The 22,707-nt window shown below is 36.9% G+C and overlaps 4 protein-coding genes across 9 annotated transcripts in view; 2 read left to right on the top strand and 2 right to left on the bottom strand.

Moving 5' to 3' along the window:
• Positions 1–4,265, bottom strand: part of LOC104813515 (ATPase 2, plasma membrane-type) — a 7,300-nt gene extending 3,035 nt beyond the window's left edge. Inside the window, exons 1-7 of one of the 2 annotated variants that reach the window (XM_010541119.2) lie at positions 4,121–4,259; positions 2,773–2,892; positions 2,585–2,681; positions 1,372–1,511; positions 498–1,259; positions 269–391; positions 58–162 (exon numbers count right to left, since the gene is read on the bottom strand). In XM_010541119.2, coding sequence (XP_010539421.1) covers positions 58–162; positions 269–391; positions 498–1,259; positions 1,372–1,511; positions 2,585–2,681; positions 2,773–2,892; positions 4,121–4,165 — 1,392 coding nt within the window. In that variant the 5' untranslated portion in view covers positions 4,166–4,259. Of the gene's footprint in view, positions 1–57; positions 163–268; positions 392–497; positions 1,260–1,371; positions 1,609–2,584; positions 2,682–2,772; positions 2,893–4,120 lie in introns of both variants that reach the window. The other variant, XM_010541121.2, reaches the window with a different exon arrangement.
• A 7,905-nt stretch (positions 4,266–12,170) lies between these two features.
• LOC104813517 (adagio protein 1) lies at positions 12,171–15,227 on the top strand. Its single transcript, XM_010541122.1, has 2 exons — positions 12,171–12,511; positions 13,345–15,227. Exons 1-2 carry the CDS (start codon positions 12,267–12,269, stop codon positions 14,936–14,938), a joined length of 1,839 nt encoding a protein of 612 aa, XP_010539424.1. The 5' UTR covers positions 12,171–12,266; the 3' UTR covers positions 14,939–15,227.
• Positions 15,228–15,512: 285 nt separating this feature from the next.
• Positions 15,513–16,780, top strand: LOC104813519 (U4/U6.U5 small nuclear ribonucleoprotein 27 kDa protein). The gene is made up of 2 exons (XM_010541129.1): positions 15,513–16,238; positions 16,539–16,780. Exon 1 carries the CDS (start codon positions 15,576–15,578, stop codon positions 16,227–16,229), a length of 654 nt encoding a protein of 217 aa, XP_010539431.1. The 5' UTR covers positions 15,513–15,575; the 3' UTR covers positions 16,230–16,238; positions 16,539–16,780.
• Positions 16,703–19,789, bottom strand: LOC104813518 (protein VERNALIZATION INSENSITIVE 3). Of its 5 annotated transcripts, none has more exons than XM_010541128.1 (5): positions 19,518–19,789; positions 19,376–19,433; positions 18,562–18,942; positions 18,271–18,403; positions 16,703–18,197 (listed from the first exon to the last, which is right to left on the bottom strand). In XM_010541128.1, the coding sequence occupies exons 2-5, from the start codon at positions 19,392–19,394 to the stop codon at positions 16,952–16,954; spliced, it is 1,779 nt and encodes a 592-aa protein (XP_010539430.1). In that variant the 5' UTR covers positions 19,395–19,433; positions 19,518–19,789; the 3' UTR covers positions 16,703–16,951. The 5 variants fall into 5 exon arrangements, with proteins under 5 accessions (XP_010539430.1, XP_010539426.1, XP_010539427.1 ...); XM_010541124.2 differs by having other exon boundaries at positions 18,271–18,519; positions 18,654–18,942; positions 19,626–19,788; XM_010541125.2 differs by having other exon boundaries at positions 16,703–18,194; positions 18,271–18,519; positions 18,654–18,942; positions 19,518–19,788.
• Between the last annotated feature and the right edge of the window lie 2,918 nt (positions 19,790–22,707).

A 22,707-nucleotide genomic window follows, 5' to 3' on the forward strand; every position in this document is an offset into this window, starting at 1 on the left:
CTACACGACAAATTTGGAGTAGGAGTTCGGTAAAGCATGATAATCAAAGTTAAGCACCTGTCTCGCGACACCAAGCGACCGCAGGCCGCGATCAGCATACTTATCGATAACAGAGTGGACTTTGCTCCTCAGATCGTGTCTAGCATTGCAGAGGTCAAGGATCTGAATTTGAAAAGAAGAAATGGTTAGTTAAGGACAAACAGTGAGGTCTTCTGGTGGTTGGGCATTTTCCATATATAAACTAAAGTACGCGGTAATGAGCAGCTACCTGCTCAGGAGCTCCTTTGCTCGCTCGGTGCCAGTTGCCATCAGCATCGATATAAGTTAAAGCAGTTCTCTTGTCCACTGGATTGAATGGTAAAAAGTGCACCTCTCTAATACCAGCTCTTGCCTAAAAATATAGGCATACATATTTAGTCAAAGCGTCTTCCCCCAAAAATGATGACAACAATCAAGGCAAGGTAAATCTAAGTCGAAACAAAAGAAGAGATACATACCTCCTTTGGATCAGCAAGCATTCCAACCATGGCAGCATCAATTGCGTCCTGGTTTTCTGTTCTGGAAGACCTTGCAGCTAACAAGATCACTTCATCTTTATCCACCCCCTTTGTGAAAACCTCGACCAGATTTTTGTCAACGCTAAGCTTGTTTAGAGTTAGTGTTCCAGTTTTGTCGCTGCAGAGGACATCCATGCCAGCCATTTCTTCAATGGCAGTCATCCGCTTGGTGATAGCACCCTGCTGGGAAAGCCTGTGAGAGCCAATAGCCATCGTCACAGACAACACGGTAGGCATAGCAATGGGAATCCCACCAATCAAGAGCACCAGAAGATTGTCGATCCCGTCCCTGTATTTCCGGTGTTGTATCGGGTACATGACAATGATCTCAATCAGCATACCGACAGCAATGGAACATATACAGAAGTTCCCGATGGCTGTTAGAACTTGTTGGAAGTGACCAACTTGGTTGGTGCTGTCAACAAGGTGAGCAGCCTTTCCAAAGAAAGTGTGAACACCAGTGGCAATAACAACTGCCTCGATTTCACCTTGCTTACAGGTCGAACCAGAGAAAACTTCATCCCCTGGACCCCTTGTCACAGGGAGAGATTCTCCGGTCAAGGCAGATTGATCCACCTTCAAAGGATCACCCTCAAGAAGACGGGCATCAGCAGGGATAATATCCCCAAGCTTGATGCTAACGATGTCTCCAGGAACAAGGATAGCAGCCTCCTGCTCACCCCATTTGCCATCCCTTAGAACCTACACAAGGAAAATCTTGAAGATTAGCTAAATATTTATCATACATAGCTTGATCTTTTGCTTATACATTGCTGAATGCAGCAAAAAACATTCTATAAAGGGGAGCAAGTACCTTGGTTTTGGGAGCAAGACCAGCCATAAGAGCAGCAGCAGCATTGCCGGCATTGTTTTCTTCGATGAAACTTATAGTGGAGTTGATAACCAGAAGACAGACAATACCAAGGAAATCTTGCCAATCCGGTGGCCTCCCACCACCGTTAGCCAATGCAATGGCCATTATGGCAGGTGCTTCCATGACCCATGAGAGAGGATTCCACATGAACCCCAAAAACTTAAGTATCTTGCTTTCCTGTTTTTATTTAACATACAAACAAGTTCTAGTCAACTTATTACTGTTATGCTTAACCAAAGTCTCTTGTTTTCAGAGATTTTTCAAGTACCTTTTTCTCCTCCAATTTGTTGGGGCCAAAAATCTGGAGCCTGTTCTCTCCTTCTTCTGTAGTTAAACCTTCCCTGGTGCATTTCAACTGCTGGAAGACTTCCTCAACGGGAATTTTCTCCTGCAACGTCAGAGTTTATGCATATGAGAAAATATACTCTCTCCTCTTTGGCAACATAGTTTGTTGACTTTGTTCTGTTGGTTTAAGATTAGACAAAAAAACACGTGGACATGGTGTGGTGGACATAATGGGCCTTGAAGGCCCAAATTCCAATTGGGTCAAATCCGTCCAACTTAAAACAAATATGAGCCCAATAAAAATTAGGCGAAGCCCGAAGATTCGCTTGTCTCCCAGTCGATAGAGCGAACTTCCAAATGCGGATTATTTTTTTTTATTTATTTTAAAAAGCAAAAATAACATGCTAATATTAATAATATCAAAAAGACTCTTTTTATTTTTTAAGACTACAGCTGCGACATTTGTGGGGGTGTAGGAATATGATTCGATTTAATTTTGGTGGTTTTGCTGAGACCTAAATTCGAGATGTGGGAGTTGGCAAAGGAGATCACCAAAGCAATCAGGTCTGTTTGGTAAACGAGAAAAAAAAAAAAAAAAAACTGGAGAAAGTGAAAAGAAGATGAAACGCTTAATCAATACTTAGAGTGTCAAACGTGCCAGCTCGGATCGTTTGAAACTCGGTTCATGTGGCTCGGATCGTTTTGGGCTCAACTCGTTAAGTTCGTTTTAGATACATAATATTTTTTATTTATATTTATTCTAAATTTAACTATAAATTTAAATAAATATATAAAAAATTAATAAGACTCCGATATCATTTAATATTTTCAATTATCACCATCATAATAATTAGGATATTTATAATACCACCGTTAGCCAATGCAATGGCCATTATGGCAGCTGCTTCCATGACCCATGAGAGAGGATTCCACATGAACCCCAAAAACTTAAGTATCTTGCTTTCCTGTTTTTATTTAACATACAAACAAGTTCTAGTCAACTTATTACTGTTATGCTTAACCAAAGTCTCTTGTTTTCAGAGATTTTTCAAGTACCTTTTTCTCCTCCAATTTGTTGGGGCCAAAAATCTGGAGCCTGTTCTCTCCTTCTTCTGTAGTTAAACCTTCCCTGGTGCATTTCAACTGCTGGAAGACTTCCTCAACGGGAATTTTCTCCTGCAACGTCAGAGTTTATGCATATGAGAAAATATACTCTCTCCTCTTTGGCAACATAGTTTGTTGACTTTGTTCTGTTGGTTTAAGATTAGACAAAAAAACACGTGGACATGGTGTGGTGGACATAATGGGCCTTGAAGGCCCAAATTCCAATTGGGTCAAATCCGTCCAACTTAAAACAAATATGAGCCCAATAAAAATTAGGCGAAGCCCGAAGATTCGCTTGTCTCCCAGTCGATAGAGCGAACTTCCAAATGCGGATTATTTTTTTTTATTTATTTTAAAAAGCAAAAATAACATGCTAATATTAATAATATCAAAAAGACTCTTTTTATTTTTTAAGACTACAGCTGCGACATTTGTGGGGGTGTAGGAATATGATTCGATTTAATTTTGGTGGTTTTGCTGAGACCTAAATTCGAGATGTGGGAGTTGGCAAAGGAGATCACCAAAGCAATCAGGTCGTTTTGGTAAACGAGAAAAAAAAAAAAAAAAAACTGGAGAAAGTGAAAAGAAGATGAAACGCTTAATCAATACTTAGAGTGTCAAACGTGCCAGCTCGGATCGTTTGAAACTCGGTTCATGTGGCTCGGATCGTTTTGGGCTCAACTCGTTAAGTTCGTTTTAGATACATAATATTTTTTATTTATATTTATTCTAAATTTAACTATAAATTTAAATAAATATATAAAAAATTAATAAGACTCCGATATCATTTAATATTTTCAATTATCACCATCATAATAATTAGGATATTTATAATATCATATGAATTATATAAAAAAAGAATATAAAATTATATTAGAGTTTTTTATATAAATTTAATTTACTTTTAAAAAAATCAGTTCATTGAGAAACTCGTCAATTCGCCGAGTCATACTCATTGAACACGTGTTCAATGAGTTTGCTAGTTAGACTCGTTTTTTAATGAGCCGAAAATTCATTCGTTTTCTGGAAAAAAAATCTGATAAAACAAATCAACTATACCTCTAGATAAAAAGCAACAGAAACAAAACAAATAAAAGAATCTCGATTTCGAATTCGATTGAGGATGCAACCGAACGAAGAGCTGATCATCGATCATTGACAATACCGCGAAGTATAAGCGAAAAACTGAAGCCGAATTCCGGCGAGAAAATTCGCTTGGGATTTTCTGCCAAACACCTCGAATGCAGAGCAGAAAAATTAAAATTTTCCCGGAAAACGAGAGAGAGAAAAAAAAACTTACCAGATCGACGGCCTCATTCTTGATGTTCTCGAGAGAGCTAGCCATCGCCCTCCGTCTTCCCTCAATCGCAATTCCAAATCCCTCCGATTTGCAACGTCTCTCAATACTTCGGGGAAGATGAACAGAGAGAGAGCGCTCAATTTATATGCCTTCTGCAAGGGAATGCGACGTCGTTTCAATCCTTTATGGACACCCAACCTTTATACACATTATTCTCTGCACTTAAAATTATACCATCTGGTTTTTACTAATTACAATACCTAACAAAGGAATTTGAATATCATTTTTACTATTTTTAAAATAAGGAATTTAAATTTTAGAATTTTGAAATATTTAAATGTTTTAAAAAAGGTTAAATAATGATTTGACTAAATTTACCTAAAAAAATGAAGCAGTTAACGCGTAGTATATCTTAGGATTATGGAGGAAAGATAATATCTTTAAACAACAAATCTAAAACTAAAATGGATATAATTCAAATTCAATTAAAATATATATCAGTTGATTGAAGATTTTACGGAAATTCAATCAAGATGAAATCTCGTTAATATCTTTAATCAAGATTATTTTTTAAAATAAAATAAAACAATTGGCTGATCTTAGAAAGCGCTCCAATTTTAATAAGATATATATTTCATGGTAAATGCCGGGATTATTCTTTCTCCAAAAAGAATTAGACATTAATCAACCTGCTAATTTGGCTAAAAAACAATCTGATATTTTTATTAAAACTAAGTGCTCACATACTTAATTTTACTAATCTCAGACTTATATATAGAATAAAATCAAAATAATAAAACGCATTTTAAATTTGATTTCAAAGTTAAAACCACAGATATATTACAGCCAACCATCACATTATTTAGTATGTGTGTGTATATATACGTATAGCACCAAAGTCTGTAATAATTTGAAGAAATCAAGTGATAAAAGCAATTATTTTGGAAGTATTTGTACCGATTAATCCAAAAATAATTAATAAATGAGAAACATTTTTTACTATCAGTAATAACAATTTAATATTTTCATGTAAATTAGTCTACGTTTAGATTGGAAAGCATTATGCCCAAAAAAAAGGGGAATATTAGGCACTGCGGACCAAATAACTCATTTGTTTGAATATGATTATAATTGTATTAAGATACTCTATCCTAAGAAAACTATCTAAATGAAAGTGATAATAAATAATAAAGTCTAAAATTTGTTAAAAAAACTTGTTTATTATTCATATCATTTTTTGTAAAATCAAACATTTGTTAATATATTCAGAAGAAAATTTTGGTGAATTTCCTTGTAGGTCGGGTCATATCGTATTTATATCTAAATAAGGTGTTTATTTTTTAAATTTCTATAGATTAATTATGTTTTAATGAAATGTGGTTCCATAATAATGTATATTGGTAAAGAGCATGTGGATCCTCAATTGGTTATGGGGTTTAGAAGATCAAATATCATGACATATATGATATATGTCGACATGTTGTTGATTTGAGTAACTACAAGGGTAAATTGATTTGTACTTTTTTTTTGGGCTAATTTAATAAGTTAATTTCCGTTACTTGTAGATTAAATAAATGTCTTTTGGAATTGGACACGAGGCTCGCTGGTTGACTTTGACTTAATTGGCTCTTGTTGTTGACATACATATATACATACGTGTGTATATATGTTCAATAAACTCTTTTCATTTTTCCAATTTAGAAAGTGAGTACATACATTATTTTAATATACACATATACAATATGCACCAACCGCATTGGAATCTAACGGATTATGGACCCGCGTGCATGCATGCATGCATGCGACGGAAACCGTGACGGCGTTTATCTGTAACGGTGACAGTCCCCCTTTTTCCGTGACGGCCCAATCATCTCTCGGTTTTTTTCTTAAAAGCCGACGGCCCAATAATGTTCTGTCGCGCTTCCCAAAGAACTACTGCCACTACCATCGGCTGAATTTATTTGTTATAATAAATTTGTTCCACCAATTTTTATTTTAAACCGATTTAATTAAAAAAACATCGACTGGACATTTATATTATGAGATGGAATACACATTATCCAAATCATATTTTTTTCTGGGTAAGTATCCAAATCATATTACATGTTAATGTCGAAATCAAATTACTATATGGTGATATATAGAGCATCTACAATTAACAAATAAACGAAAACCAATAATAATATAATAAAATGATTGATTTGAATCTTTAGTTATAATCCAAATAAATCTTTGATCTTTAAAAAATATAAAATAATATTATCTGTTAAAAATATATTTAAAATCGAAATCATAAAAAATCTCAATAAAATATAAAATTTATAAGAAAAATGTTAGAATTTTATTAAATTATTATATAATAAATATATCACATTAAAACTAAATAATAATATATTAAAATTATACATAATTATCCCACATATATATGTGTGAGATTTTAAATGATAGACTAATAAAATTAGTTGACAATTAAAAAGTATTAATTTTTAAAAATTTATTTATAATATATAATTAATATTCCACCATTTTAATCTTAATCTAGAAAATTATAATTATGATATTAAATTATTAGTGTTATAAATACCTTTTATTAAAATGAAAAATCTAAGTTAACAAAAAATTCTAACTTTTTGGATATCTTTTATAACAAATTTATGTTTGAAATAAATTTTTGAATAATTAATGTTTTGAATGGATGTTTTAGAGTAGTTGGAGGGTTTTGAATATTTTATAAAAAGATGAAGATTTAATTTAATTGCAGATATTAGTGTCTTAAATAGAGTTTTTAAAAGTCTAAGTGTTTTACTTCTTTGGATTTTCTGTTAAATAAAATAAAATAAAAATTCAATGAGGGGAGGGAATCTAGTTTCCTTTAGTCCCGGTGCATGAATAGTGCTTTGCTTGCTTGGAGTCCCCAAACAGGTAATAATGCGCAAGGGGGAAGGTCGCCTAAAGTATCATGTGGCCATGTGGTGTCGATATATGATTTTAATTCCATACGGAAATCATGATAGACGATTATTATTCTTTGTACTCGTACATGAGAAAACTAACGAAAACCCGAATTTTTAATATAAATTCACAAATTAGGATATACAATTGTCGTTTGATAGATAATTAAATATTGTATTTATTTATATGAAAATGGCTTACGACGTGATTACTGTCGTAATATTTTTTTGTTTTTGATAATTCGAAAATTCACCAGATTTTTTATTCAACTATATCTCCCAAAATATCAAGGAAAGAAAAGTTCAGATGAATATCTTTCTCTACGTTTTTATTTGAACCGGGATAAAAATACGTTTCGTATGTTATTTTATCATTAATTCACCCAAATTTGGGTATATCGTGATGCTTGATATCATCAATATAACAGATTTAACAGTAGACAAACCTTGTTTGGTAACTACTGTCTTAACCCATCTTGTTTTCGTTTTCCAAACGTATCTTGGTTTTCCTAACAAAGGCAGTCTACATACATACATATATATAGAGAGAGACAGGGACAGGCCATATAGTATATATGTATATATGAGTGTGTACGTATCGGTGTATTATATGGGCAAGCAATAAGGAAAAGTATAAAGCTACGTAGGGACAGTTTCGCACCGTCACCGCCACGAAACAAGCGGTAATGGTGGGATGGTACAACTTCAAGTACACGAGGATGACCAATTTGTATTTGTCCTAACACTGGTGTCGTGTTAATGTCATGTGATATGATGCGATGTGTGATGTGACGTTATGCGTAATTTGCTGACTTCTCACGCGCGGTTGAAAATTTGCATTTTCCGTATTCTCAATTTCAATATGTGGTTATGAGAGACTAAATTATAAATGCATGGTATACATCGATTGGCATATTAATTCGAATATCGAATCATTTAAAGTCTTTTGAATTGGGAAAAGAATATAATAAAAGTTCATACACAATTTTTTTTCACAATTTCTTTTGTTTTCGGGACGATATATATTGTAAAATTCAAGAATCTCGATTGTGATAATTTGATGTTTTGAACTAATATATGGTTATTGGATTCATTAGATTTATACCCTTAACAAAGATTTTGTTTTTTTTATTTGTCTCAGCGGTTTGGGTTCTTTGTAATTACATTATGTTTATTTGTTTTTTTCCGTCGAATAAGATATTGTTTATGGATAATATATTTATATGATTATATATGGCATATTTATAATATTTTTTAAGGTTTAGACAAGATAAAAAAAATACATACTGTTCAAGATATAAATGAAGGTTGTTGAATCCGATTAGATAAATAAAAAATAATGCAATTACTATACGACTTTTTAATTATATTTTTTCCCAGAAAAGAGGGAAAAAAACCCTAAAGTTTCGTGAATTCGAAGAGATAATTTTGAAATATAAAATAATAAAATTTAGTAACGTGGCTCCTTGAAGAAGCTCCTATGAAAGTGCTTTCCTCATATTCTTCATACATCATACACCATGCATCCATTCGTGTGGGTACCATTTCATATTGGGGGGGTCCAATGTTGCAGATACCCTTCTTCCATTTGAAAGGACGAAATGTCAAGACTTCATATAATAACATATCGCCTTTTTTTTTTTTCAACGCAACGTTTATAAAATGGTATTTGTGAAAACAAAAAAAAAGATGAAGTACAATTGTAAATATTTGGAAATATAAGGATTATAATCTAAACAAGGAATCGAATTGCGCTTTTGCATACTGACGTAAAAATTTAATTATTGTCTTAGGTCAATAATTTTATTATTATTATGGATAATAATTCTATAATAAATTCTCATTATTTAATAATATTTATTGATACTTAGGCGTCGTTGTTGCACGTACGTACGGACCAAAAAGGAAAAACGGGATTTGGTTATGTTGATTTTGTTTAATGGTCAATTGTGAGTTCCACCACGATAGATTTATACTTTTATTATTTTCTTATCCCATTTTGTATATTTTAGGCGGTCGATCTTAATGGGGTGCCCACTTGGTCGAATTGCGTTTGCGTGAAAAAAAAAATGTATATTATGAGGTTACTAAATCTGTTTTACTTTTTTAACAAATAATTATTTTTTTTTATAAAACATGTAAACATTAGTCATGACAAAATGAGTCAGGCTTGCGAATTGGCTCACGGTTGGCTCGTTTTTTGTCGAGCTGGACCGAAAAAATAAAAGACCAAATAAAAACGGGTCGAACGAGTCAGCTCGCGACGAACCCAAGCCCATCTAGGCTAGCTCGGTCAGCTCGCGAGCTGACATTAAAAAAAATTAGAGTTTCATATTTTAATTTCTTCACTTTTTCAGTTTATATAGCAAATTAAAATTTATGATATGTTGATATTGGTGTATATTTTGATGTTGTTGGTGTATGACACTTTTTATGTTGATAATGGTATATATTTTTTGTTATATTTTGATGTTGTTGGTGTATTATATTTTCTATGTTGGTTTGGTTTTGTTAATTTTTCTTGATTTAGATATAGTTTTATGAATTATTATGTTAAATATTTTTTATGTTATGTTGAATGATTTCAAAATATTGTTTTGTATTCTTTAAATTATTAATTTTCATCTCATTTTAAATTTTTTTCGGATAATTAGATAAAAACGGGTTGGCTCGCGAACCAGCTCGGAACTCGGACAATTTGGTTTGAGTCAGAGTTTTTCTAACTCGTAAAAAAATGGGCCGAATGTACTGAGCCAAAAATGAGCTGGTTCGAGATGAGACGGTCCAAGCCGGTCCGAGCCATCTCGTTTTACATCAGTACTTAACATCTAGTCATGATATTATATAGGAAGGTTACCGATTCTTTTAGTTTAATTCATATAATAATAATAATAATAATAATAATAATAATAATAATAATAATAATAATAATAATAATAATAATAATAATAATAATAATAATAATAATAATTGAAACTGACTTTAACTATAGAAGAAATTTGCATGAATCATTTTTAGCCACGGACTTTTCATCCATGGCCGCACTCACATATTTTGAAATTCCTAAATTTCAATAAATTCTATTTTCTGTTAAAATTGACACAAAAGAAGACGGGGATCACAATAAAAAAAAGTAATTTAAAATACGAAAGGAAAATAATATTCGCTAGACAAAATATCAAAAAGAAAATAAAACGGTGGAAAAAAAAAAGAAAAGGGAAAAAGAAACAAAAGAGACATGAGCATCTATGAACGCAAGAGATGGATAGGATCGAATGGCGTACGTTAGAAAAAAAAGTTGAGTGAAGAAGGATCAACCGACCAAAGCCACTTGTGTTTGTGCTCCTCTGCCTTCCACTTTCGTTTTGGATCGTAAATTTTTTTGCTTCAAATAATACAGATTCTCGATCGAGGAGCTCAAATATTATATATATATATATATATATATATATATATATATATAATATTATGCACAAATTATTTAGATACTGTGGAAATTACGGTAAGAATTCCACTACCCAAGTGGCGAGTGTCCATTTGCATATGTGCTCGTTCGTCCTTTGTAGTAATATATAAATATATACATATACACAAACACACACATATATATATATATGTGTTATATATATATGAGTGATGGTCTTTTGATTTGAATGGGCGTACTAACTAGTACGGCACGACGGGAAAAATCGAATTATTATATTATATTATATTATATTATATTATGTTATGTTATCGTTGGAGTTACGTGACACATTTTTATCAGACGAGCATTGGTTTAGTGGGGCTCGCATCATCATAAGAATATTGTTAGTTTAGATATGATATAGATTTCATCCGATATTAAATGATTAAAAAATAAATTTTTTGGCCTAACATTTACCCTTTTTTTTATGAACATTATCATACGTAAGACTTGTGGTTGTATGTAATGTAAGTCCATAACTTTTAAACTGTATATATATATTTTTTTATCTCCTAACACAACTACTCATTTATGCGTCAAATTAAAGCGAAGAGGACCATGGTGTAGTATATTTAAAAAAAAAAAATCAATCAAAAGAGTTGGACGTGACGTCTTTTAAATATAAGATAATATATGGACTGACTTGGATTCGATTAATATGTAAATTGAGTTTGGATATTGATTTGAACCAACGCTATGAATGGGCTTCGGTTATTTTATTTGCGGGCTTCTACATGGTAGGGATGTGCATTTGGGTATCAACTTCACCGGCCCACTAAGTTTCATCATCATCATCATTTATTTTATTTTATTTTTTATAATCTGAAAATTCACTTGATTTTTTTTTAATCTAAATACATCTTTCAAAAGTTCATATGGATATCCCTTCAATTTTTTCTAAATAGATACTCGAATCTATATTGAAAAAAAAAATTGTTTCATCTATAACCAATTAAACCACACATAATCTAGGGGTTTTTTTTTTGTTTTTTTTTACACTATTAAGTGTCTCGTTTGGATTGAGATCCACGGTTAGTGTTTTGTCATGTTGTGCATGATCTTATTTTTATTTTTATTTTTTTTTTGCTAAAGGCGCATGATCTTATTATTCGTTTTTATTTTATTTTTTAAAGTTTATCAAATTTGAAGTCTATATATTTGTTGTTCCTTGTTTTGGCAACATAGTTTAAATTTCAAATGAAAATATATATTTATATATTTTTTATAGGTTTAACTGATCGTTTATTATTGTTGCCAGATTTTTCATATTGTTTAAATTATTTTAATCGTTAACTATACATTTATATCTGAGTTAGTATATCTGTTTATTACATTAGCATGTAACATCTAACATTTTATATATTTATTTACTCGATTAATTCGGTGATAAAAGTTTTTGAACGAATCAAAATTTAAAAATATTTTATAGGTTTTTAAAATGCATATTTAAAAAGAAATCCCAATAAATCCTAACAAAACAGAGAAGAAAAAAGGATTAGAAGCCCACAGAATGTCGGAAACTGGGCCGGGAGGGGACCCGACAAAGCAAAACGGATAATTCGGGTCAAACCCGACCCGTTTAAAAACCCATTGTTTCTAAAACGCCTCGAGATTTTTCCACCAAACTCGACGGTTGCTTACCACTCGTTCATCCCCCAGCCCAACATCTCTCGTCATTTCCCCGATTTCTCACCGTTACGTCGTCGTTTCGATCGTCTTCCCCCCTCTCATGGAGTGGGACAGTGGCTCCGATCTCAGCAGTGACGACGCCTCGTCGTCTGCGGCGGAGGAAGAAGAGGAGGGTTTGTTTTCCGGCGGACCAATTCCGTTCCCCGTCGAGAATCTTCTTCATACGACGCCGTGTGGTTTCGTCGTCACCGACGCCGTCGATCCTGATCACCCTCTCATCTACGTCAACACCGTCTTCGAAATGGTTACCGGGTATCGCGCCGAGGAGGTTCTCGGCAGAAATTGGTCAGTCATTTTCTTCAATTTCGAGTTTAGGGTTCCATATGATGCTAGGAATTTAGCTGACTTTGGCTCTCGCCGAACCGTTTGGGTTTTTTTTGTCATATTTCTGTCTTCCCTTGTCCCGTATTGCGAACCTTAAGGAGTTTGATTAAGGAGGAATTGTGCGGTTTGCTTATAGGCGAGGTACGCAGAATTCACCAGCAGGTAAAACTTGTTGGAATCGAGGCCAATTGTCTGTATAGATTTGGAGGTGTTGGCTTTACAAGCTTGTTCAGCTTTTACACTAGAAACCCCCCACTTATTTGGTAGTCAGATTATAATGATTCAGAGAGACCCATTGATCGTTGATGTACATTTGAGCTAGGGACGGCTAAAATTATTGAGATTTGATTGTGAATTTCTGTTTTTCCGTGGGAGAAGCAGAGGGAGTTTCCTCTTTTTTAAACGTCAGTATTAGTAAGCTTTGGATTTATCTTGTCCTTCTGATATGAACTGAGCTATTTCGGTGGGAATGGAGCTTCTTGGTCATTTTTTGGATGCTTCAGCATTAGTTACCTTGTAAGATTTAGAAACCGGTTCTGATTATTGTCGTTGGAATGGTAGATGGATTCGCAAGGTTGGAAGCCAATTGAGATTGGGTGTGACTGTTGGATGAATCCCAACTCTTGTTGTTTTCTAGGCTACATTTGTTAGGAGTCTTCCGGTTTTGTTTTCATTGTCTATTTGTCCGGCCCTGTTACTAAACTAACTGTTGATTGTTTTCCACACATCAGTAAGTCTGAGGTGACTTTGTTTCTCTGTCTCATCTTGTTGCAAATTTCTTCCGATTTTTGCAGCCGCTTCCTGCAATGTAGAGGACCGTTTGCTAAAAGAAGGCATCCGCTAGTGGACTCTGTCGTGGTTTCTGAGATTAGGAAATGTCTTGAAGAGGGCATTGAATTCCAAGGCGAGTTGTTGAACTTTAGAAAAGATGGAACTCCGTTGATGAATAGATTGCGGCTGACTCCTATTTATGGAGACGATGAGGTGATCACCCATGTCATTGGAATCCAGTTCTTCACCGAAGCAAACATCGATCTTGGACCTGTTGCGGGATCTTCAGCAAAGGAAAGATCAATTGACATAATTTACTCCAATGTCTCGGCATCAACAGAAGGGGAGCGGAATTTCTGCCGTGTGATGTGTGGGTTATTCCAACTGAGCGACGAGGTTTTGTCTCTAAAGATACTGTCACGTCTAACCCCGAGGGACATTGCATCTGTTAGCTCGGTCTGTCGCAGACTTTATGTAATGACAAAGAATGAGGACCTTTGGCGAATGGTTTGTCAGAATGCATGGGGCAGTGAGACAACGCGTGTTTTAGAAACTGTGCCCGGGGCAAAGAGACTCGGTTGGGGCAGGCTGGCTAGAGAACTGACCACCCTTGAAGCAGCGGCCTGGAGAAAACTTACTGTCGGCGGTGCTGTTGAGCCCTCCCGGTGCAATTTCAGCGCGTGTGCAGTCGGGAACAGGGTCGTACTTTTCGGAGGAGAGGGTGTCAACATGCAGCCAATGAATGACACGTTTGTTTTGGATCTGAATTCAGAAAACCCGGAATGGCAACACGTCCAAGTGAGCTCTCCTCCTCCGGGACGTTGGGGCCACTCGCTTTCCTGCGTCAACGGGTCCAATCTGGTCGTATTCGGAGGCTGTGGTCGGCAAGGTTTGCTGAACGACGTCTTCGTCTTGGATCTGGATGCAAAGCCGCCTTCTTGGCGAGAGATCTCGGGATTGGCCCCTCCACTCCCGAGGTCATGGCACAGCTCATGCACCCTTGATGGCTCCAAGTTGATCGTCTCGGGAGGATGTGCAGATTCCGGGGTTCTCCTCAGTGACACGTTCCTCCTGGACCTCTCGATGGAAAAACCCGTGTGGAGAGAAATACCGGCCGCTTGGACGCCACCTTCCAGGCTCGGTCACACCCTGTCGGTATATGGGGGGAGAAAGATACTCATGTTCGGGGGCCTGGCAAAGAGTGGGCCTCTGAGATTCCGTTCAAGCGACGTATTCACAATGGACCTAAGCGAGGAAGAGCCGTGCTGGAGGTGCGTGACCGGGAGTGGAATGCCAGGTGCAGGAAACCCCGGAGGATTGGCTCCTCCTCCGAGGCTGGACCACGTGGCGGTAAGCCTGCCGGGCGGAAGAATCTTGATATTTGGAGGGTCGGTTGCGGGGCTGCACTCGGCCTCCCAGCTCTATCTGCTCGACCCGACGGACGAGAAGCCAACGTGGAGACTGCTAAATGTGCCGGGCAGACCCCCGAGGTTTGCTTGGGGACACGGGACATGTGTGGTGGGAGGGACGAGGGCTATAGTTCTTGGCGGCCAAACCGGGGAAGAGTGGATGCTTAGCGAGCTCCACGAGCTCTCCCTTGTCAGCTCTCTCACTTGAACGAACCGACAGAACCAATAAAGGCCAAAATTGGGGGGTTTTGTTAGAAACTCGAGTCTTTTGTTGGTAAGTAAGTGACTTGAAAAAAAAAAACACAATGTGTTTTGTTGATTTATTGGAGAAAAGGAATATGATATTTGTAATGGGAAAAGGTCACTTATACTGATAGGTCTTAGTGTCACTGTTTGTCTTTCCATTGTTCCTTTCATCTGTTCACATTCTCTTCTTCTGTAAAGCTTTTAGGGTTCCAAGAATTTCTCTCCTCCCTTTTCAGTTTCCGAATTTTTTCTATTATGTTTCTGTGGTTTTCATTTTTTGCATTTTCAATTCACATTGACATTATAAAATGATATTTTATACGTTATGTCCTAATTTATCTCAAGGAAATGCCTTTCACCTTTAAAATATAAAATTAATAGGGTTTTATTGCAAAATTAAGAGTTTAGGTTTTATTCCGCATTTTGAATGGAATTGGGGGTTGATTTGCAATTTATCAATATCGATTACCTTTTTTGCAATTTCTGATGAAAGAAGCCTCTCTGCCCAATTTTAAAAGAAAAATTCTCCCTAGCCTCCGTTGAATCTGGTTTAACTTTAAACCCTGAAACCTCCACCGTTTCTCCGCCTCGTCGCCACCATGTCGGAGCGCGACCGCCACCGCGAACGGGAACGGGAACGGGAACGGGAACGAGAGCGTGAAAGGGATCGGGACCGAGACCGCGAGCGGGACAGGCGCCGAGACAGAGACGACCGTGACAGAGAGAGGGACAGAGACCGTGAACGAGGGCTGCGGAGCAGGAGGTCTCGATCTAGGTCTCTGGACCACCATCCTCGTTTCCGCCATGCGCGCTCTCCGGAAAGGTTCCGGTCTCGTTCCCGCTCTCCGGACCGTGACCGCCATCGCCATCACCGGCGCCGGACTCCCACCCCCGAGGTGCCGTCTCGTAAGCGACATCGTCAAGAATCCGTGGACGATGAGAAGGAGAGGGACCGAAAGCGAGCTGTCTCAGATTTCGTGGACGATATCGTCAAAGAGCAGCAGAAGAAAAAGGATAAACAAACCGGCGGCGAAAACGCCGAGAATGATGACGGGGGCGAGGGAATGGATGTAGATGAGATTGAGATGATGAAGAAGCTAGGGATTCCGGTTGGATTCGATTCGACGAAAGGCAAGCCGGTTCCAGGTGCTGACGTCAGTGGTGTCAGGGCAGTGACAAAGCGACAGCCCAGGCAGTACATGAACCGCCGAGGAGGTTTCAACCGCCCTTTGCCGGCGGAGCGAAATCGCTAGCTTCCTAAGGTCAGCGTTTTCAAGTGTTTCCATGGTCGCTGAGTGAGTGATGAAACTGTGGGATTGTGAATTCATTTGGTTTCATTGCTCTTCAATCTTGTCTGTGCGATGGTTCTTCTGGTTTGTGATGAATCTGCTCCTTTCTGCTACCTTTCATACAATTTTGCTTTGACAAAGACAGACCATAGATGTCTGTGGTAGTTTTTTGGGCAATAATTTTATTAATCTGTAAGAAAAGCTATCAAAATTTGATCTCTTCATAAAGATTTGTCAAATCTCCCTTCTTACACTTTCAACAATATCTCGCAGATCCCTTCTTCCTCTGCCGGGTTCCCAGGACACAAGTAACAGCAGTTAAGAAGATGATAGTTGTTTGATATGATATCCTACCCAATGTGATCTGTGTTTTGAAGATTTAATGTGTTTTGATTCTTCCCATCTCCATTCTGACTTCCCTGAGGAAAAATATACTCTTTTGAATGGAAACATCTCATATCTGTTAGCTCTGTTGATTTTAGGATTCAAGATGCTTAAACATTGTACATTTACCATGCATTTTCTGTCGAAAAGCAGCTCTAAACTAGGATCTTCTCGTAATGATTGCTCTAATAGTAATAGCTGTGAAATTTTAATTTTGCTGTTTAATGATACTGAAAAGGGAAACTATTAGAGCTGCAGATGGGCAATTATACCCACAGGACTATGTGATAGAATTCCTAAAGTTAATGCCAGAGCTTGAGGCAGATTCCGGCAGGCACGACGGCGGTTGATCTGTTGCTCACTATGCATTCTGAGAATGTATCCACAAGCTGTTCTCCCAGAGACGCAAGATCCTCCTTGAATGTCTCTACGAAGAGCTTCACGGTCCTAACTCCCCGGTGAGTAGCTCTTAAGCCGTACCATGCCAAGAATCGCTCTGTGAAACTCTTATCTATATGGCCCTCTTGCTCTAAGCATCTGATCGTCTTCACAATATGCTCGAAATCTTTATCTGGCACTCCATTTGCATTATAGACCCTATTATCTGTATACCCTTTTGTTTTAGTAGTTGTACTTCGCTTCGCACACTCCTCAGTCATCGTTGGTCCTGTTTCGGTATCTGATTTGAATCTCTTAGTCCGTTTTTTCTTACCCTGAGTATCTGTCTTGCGTGGAGTTACAGGCAAGTCGCCTTCTGCCTGAACTCGCTTGTCATGCCTTTTGGTATTCTTGAATTGACCTACCAGAAGTCCCCCTTCCTCTAGGTCAGACTCTCCCATCTTGCCACTTCTCCCGACAGCAATGTTGTTCAATTCATCGTCCACCGAAGACGGGTTAGAAAGGCCGCTAGAGTTTGTCAAAGGGCTTTGGCTTCTCTCCGAAATTTTGAGGTCAGAGGCTTCATCTCCTTCTCCCAATGTTGAGAACTGAAGCTCGGATGCACCAATGGCCCCACCGGCATTAAAGGCTACGGCTTTGAGGGAGAACTCGGTGGCAGGGTCTAGTCCTGTAATGGTAGCCTTAATATCAGGTAGATAGGCAACACAAGTCGGCTGAGTCAGGTACCGTTGGTCCGTCGACTTGCGACAGAACAACCTGAATCCCCTAATCGCAGTTTGTGGGGAAGAAGAAGAGTCATCACAATCCAAACTGAAGGTGATGGATCTTGTTTGGACATCTTCCACTCTTATGCCCACACGATCTTGAGCAGAGTGTGAAAGCATTTTGTCCAAAGAGGCAAGTGCGGAGGAACACAGCTCCTGGACACATGGTCCGGATGAGAGCCTGTTCACAATTCCCCTGGCCGCCATCTTCAGAGGCAACGGTCCCACATCGACCTCGAGCTTCATCATGGCTTCGTCCATGAAACTCGACAGTTCCCGGTACTTGATCGTGCCCCTAAGCAGCTTCTGTCCTAAATAGACACGGTAACTGAGTATGTCCACTCTCCTTGTCTCCTTCGCCACCGTCATCTGCTTCCTCCAACTTCTGTGTCAAGAAAAGAAACCACGAATTTGGATCCAAACCGGTTTTGTATCCCGAAGTTTTGAGAATTTTTTACCTGATCAGATCATTCTCCTTGCCGCAGGAAACACAGTAGAACCCGCCATCGAGCCTGCCTCGGTCCCCGTCTCTCCCAATCCCGGAGTTCTCATGCTCTAAAGCGCATTCCAAATGGCACGACAAGCCACAACCTTCTCCTTCGGACAGAAGCTCTGAGCCACAGGTCAGCCAGAGGCTCGGGGCCTTGTTATCGTCGTATTTGAGACAGACGCAACACGAACACCTTTTGCAGAACTCGCCTTCCCACCCGAGAACAGCCCTGCAGGCCGAGTTTTTGCAGCAGACAGACTGCCACAGGTCAGCCAGAGGCTCGGGTCCTTGTTATCGTCGTATTTGAGACAGACGCAACACGAACACCTTTTGCAGAACTCGCCTTCCCACCCGAGAACAGCCCTGCAGGCCGAGTTTTTGCAGCAGACAGACTCGGACCCGTCTGTTTTCTGTTTTCCCTCAGAGTTTCTCCGACCAGATAAGAGATCCAGAAGGTTCTCGATGAGTTTCGGTTTCGTCAGACTGGAGTATTTCCTCTCATTCCCCGTCGCCCGTAGCATCTCAAGGATCTCGCGTCGGCTCCATGACTGCAACCGCTTGTATGCCTCGTCCGGCTTCTTCATCGACAAAGCATGGATGAGTTCTATCCTTTCGTCCAGACACAGTTTGCCACATTCACCTGTGGCGAGTTCAAAGCGAAAGATTCAGATTTCAAAGTAAAACGCAAACGGGCACAACAGTTTTTTTTATGAGCTGCTTATATCAAGAAGGCTTAGCCATCATATATTAAACATACAATGGTAAAAGGAGTAACAGACGGGAATTCACCGCCATGGGAGAGAGCCAAGAACCTCAGAGACCAAAGCATATGTTTTTTTATATATAAAGTCTTGTTTTTTTTTGTTTGGTTAGAAAGATTTGGTCAAACAGAGAAGCAAAGGTCGAGACTTTTGTCGACAAAAGCGCTAAAGCTCAACAACCCTTAACCAACCATCCATCAGCAAAGGCGACAAATCCAATGCGATTACAGCAGAAACATGAAACGAAGCGACCGATACGACGCCGTTGGAAAAAAGAGACGGGGGATGGCGGAAGACGAGAAATGGTTTTACCTTCAACGGAAGAATCCATTTTTCAGCAGACCCACATTACCACGAAAACGCCCAGATCCTGCAAAACGAGATTCGCGAATGGAGAGATGAAAGAGGACAAACCCAGGAAGAAAAATGCATGGGAAAAGGTATAAAACAGTACCCGAACAAGATGGTGCAGAGATCGGAAATCTCAGAGCTCAGATAAACAAGGGAGACCCAGATTCTCTTTCTTTTTTTTTCTAAATAAAAAAAGGGGTTAAGAAGGCACCTTTAAATTCTTTCAAGCAACCAAAGAGAAGCACATGAAACTCTCCTCTCTCTCTCTCTCTTCTGTCATATACATATACGGCATATATGTATCCGAGTTTATGGACTTGAAAAGAGATTCGAGGGGGAGAGACTCGGTCTACGTGCTCTACAAAACAGCGACAGACAACAGAGCTTCCGAAATAAGTAAATGCAAAATTAAATTAAATTAAATAAACAATATATATATATATATATATATATAAATAAATGAAAATGATAAAATAGTTAGCTGATTATATAAATATAAATAAATGTAAAAAAAACAGAGTATGATTTTCTGAGGAGTCAGAGGAGGTACAGAGAGAGAGAGAGAGTTGGTGGGATACCAAAGCGGCTTGCATGTCTTCTTCCTCCTCCTCCCTTTTTTCCGATGTTTTGTCCTTTCTCCCCCGTAAAAATCCTTCCTTTATCCGTTTTTTTTTCCTTCTCAAGATTTTTCTAGCATTCTCTATAAGGTCAAGTCTCCATAATTTGGATTTTGTTTTTTTTGGTAGAAATATTTTGGATTTTGTTTTCACGTCTTCTCCATAGATAAATCCAATAGAGTTCACAAGTCTATAACATAAATCCCGATGTTGAGTTTATAATTTTTTTTTAAAAATTTTTATAAGGATCATGTGATGTTACAACTTATTGAAATCTAATCTAGTAACTTTTTTTTGAAAATTTTAAAATTTGGTAATAATTCGGATATCGAAATATGATTAACTTTTAAAATTACATTCTTATTTTTTTGGTAATATTTACTAAATTATTTTTATTGTTTGAAAACATTTTTTTAATATTCTTTTTTTCATGTATATTTTTATAATTCAAAAATTTATCAAATTTTTTATCCAACTATATTTTCTAAATAAGCGAAAAAACACGGATGAAAACTCCTCTTCACATTTAAATTTAAACCCGAGATAAAAGCATATTTTATATGTTATTGGCCATTCAAATTTGTTTTTTTATGTATGTTAATCATCACTTGTCGTCATACAACAGACTCAATTGCATAAACTTCTTAACGTTATCATCAGCCATGCAATATTGTATTTATCAAGCACAAAAAAAAAATCTCCTACAAATTTTGTGCATAAGAGCTTGTCATTATGTTATTTTTCAAAGGGTAGGTTTGAGATGTGTTGAATGTGTGACATTAATAAACAGTCGGTTTATAAATTTGATATACAATCAAATCCAGCCAACACAAACAATATAAATTTATACGCAAACACTGCAAACAAAAAAAATGAATTTCTAGTGGTAGGGCATTTAATTTAATTTACACGGAGACGTGATATAAGTACATATATGTGTGAGCAATACGTATATATATATATATATATATACACACACATATATGTGCGTGATCAGAAGTTTATATTGACAGGCCCAACGATATTTAATGGGGGTATAGTGGAGTGGAATTCGATTTTGTAACTTGAAGGATTAAAAATATATATATTCAAAGCCCAGTCTTGTATATAATATAATAAAGACATTTTAAAAATAAAAATAAAATGATCACAACGAGGCTAATTTAGGCCCAATTGGAGTAATACTACGAGAAGCCCAATGGGCCAATATTCCAGATCCCCTGAAATTCGACAATGCGAAGTTATCGCTGAGTAACAGATGATGAAATCTTTATGTAGTTTTTGAAATATAACCATATTATATATATATATATATATAGACGAATGATCCTAATACGATTTAATATACTAATTTAATAATACACATACATTATTCCAAAATATTTGTCAACTTGTATGTATATGCTTCTCTTTAACAAATGCATTTATTCGTATTAAAACATTCATAAACTAGCAAAAATATTTGTTAATCAGTTTCACCGTTTCAATGGTCTTCTTCTTCACAATAAATTTCCGGTACATTTTGCCTACTCATACACACTATGAGTGTCAAATTTGACTTGAACCGAAAAATATCGGACTTAAATTTTTCGGCCCGAATGAAATCCAGACTTTCGTATCGGGCTCAAATCGAGCTTTGGATATATGTGAAAGTCTGACATAATTTTAAAAAAATAATATAAAAAAATAAAAAATAAAAAATTTCACGAACGAGCAGGATTCCATATCCAAGATGCGTTATAGAATCCGTTCCAAGAAAATTTCCATGTATTTTTTGTTCTTTTTGAGTTGAGACCGTATCCAATATGCGTTATAAAATCAGCGAGCATATATATATATATATATATATATATATATATTATGTGTATATATATATATATCGGAAAAGAAACAAGAAATTGACCCACATGTCTGTGGTCGAGTGGTATCTGGACTGGAAGTGAGGGTGTTCCTCCTCCAGGTCAGGGGTTCGAATCCAGACATGCGGGGAGGGAGAGACATAGCCAAAGACTGTGTGTTCAAAGGCGGCTCCTGACCCAGGGAGATGTAGGTTGGGCCAAAGTGCCAGGTGAACTGGTTTGGCAAAAAAAAAAAAAAAAAAGAAGGAAACAAGAAATTGAGAAAGGAGAAATGTGGCCGACATGCAATATCATGCAAACCCCCAATGCAAAAACAAAAAGAGATCCCATGAAAGAGACTAAACTATATAATATATATTGGACCGCCAACAAAAAAAAAAACTGGTAAAAGAAGAATGGAATAAAGAAAAAGTTAAAGAGACACCCCTCCCCCTTTCGTACTAGATTGGGTTTTTTTCTCAAAATTTACGATCTCTGCCCTTAGGAACCCAAACATTTGATGATGCAAGATTGAAATTACATGCCCTTTATTTTTCAACAAGAATATAATATCGACCAAATATTTTAAATATTAATGGACAAGAACAAGATAGCAAGTTTTACTTTTATGTGAAAATACAAAACAGAAGCCATAAAGACATAACCAGAGAAGAGTTAGTAATGTCAGAATCCTTTCAATCCCTTTTGCCAGTTTCACGTAAAAGTGAACCCTACAAAAATCTCACGAATAAAATCTAATTTATAAAAAAAAAATAAAGAGACCCATTGATTCAAACACTGCCCTCGTTCTTTTTTTTTTTTTTTTTTTTTGGCCCCC

The sequence above is a fragment of the Tarenaya hassleriana genome, unplaced genomic scaffold, assembly GCF_000463585.1.
Source record: "Tarenaya hassleriana unplaced genomic scaffold, ASM46358v1 Cleome20, whole genome shotgun sequence".
Lineage (NCBI taxonomy): Eukaryota > Viridiplantae > Streptophyta > Magnoliopsida > Brassicales > Cleomaceae > Tarenaya > Tarenaya hassleriana.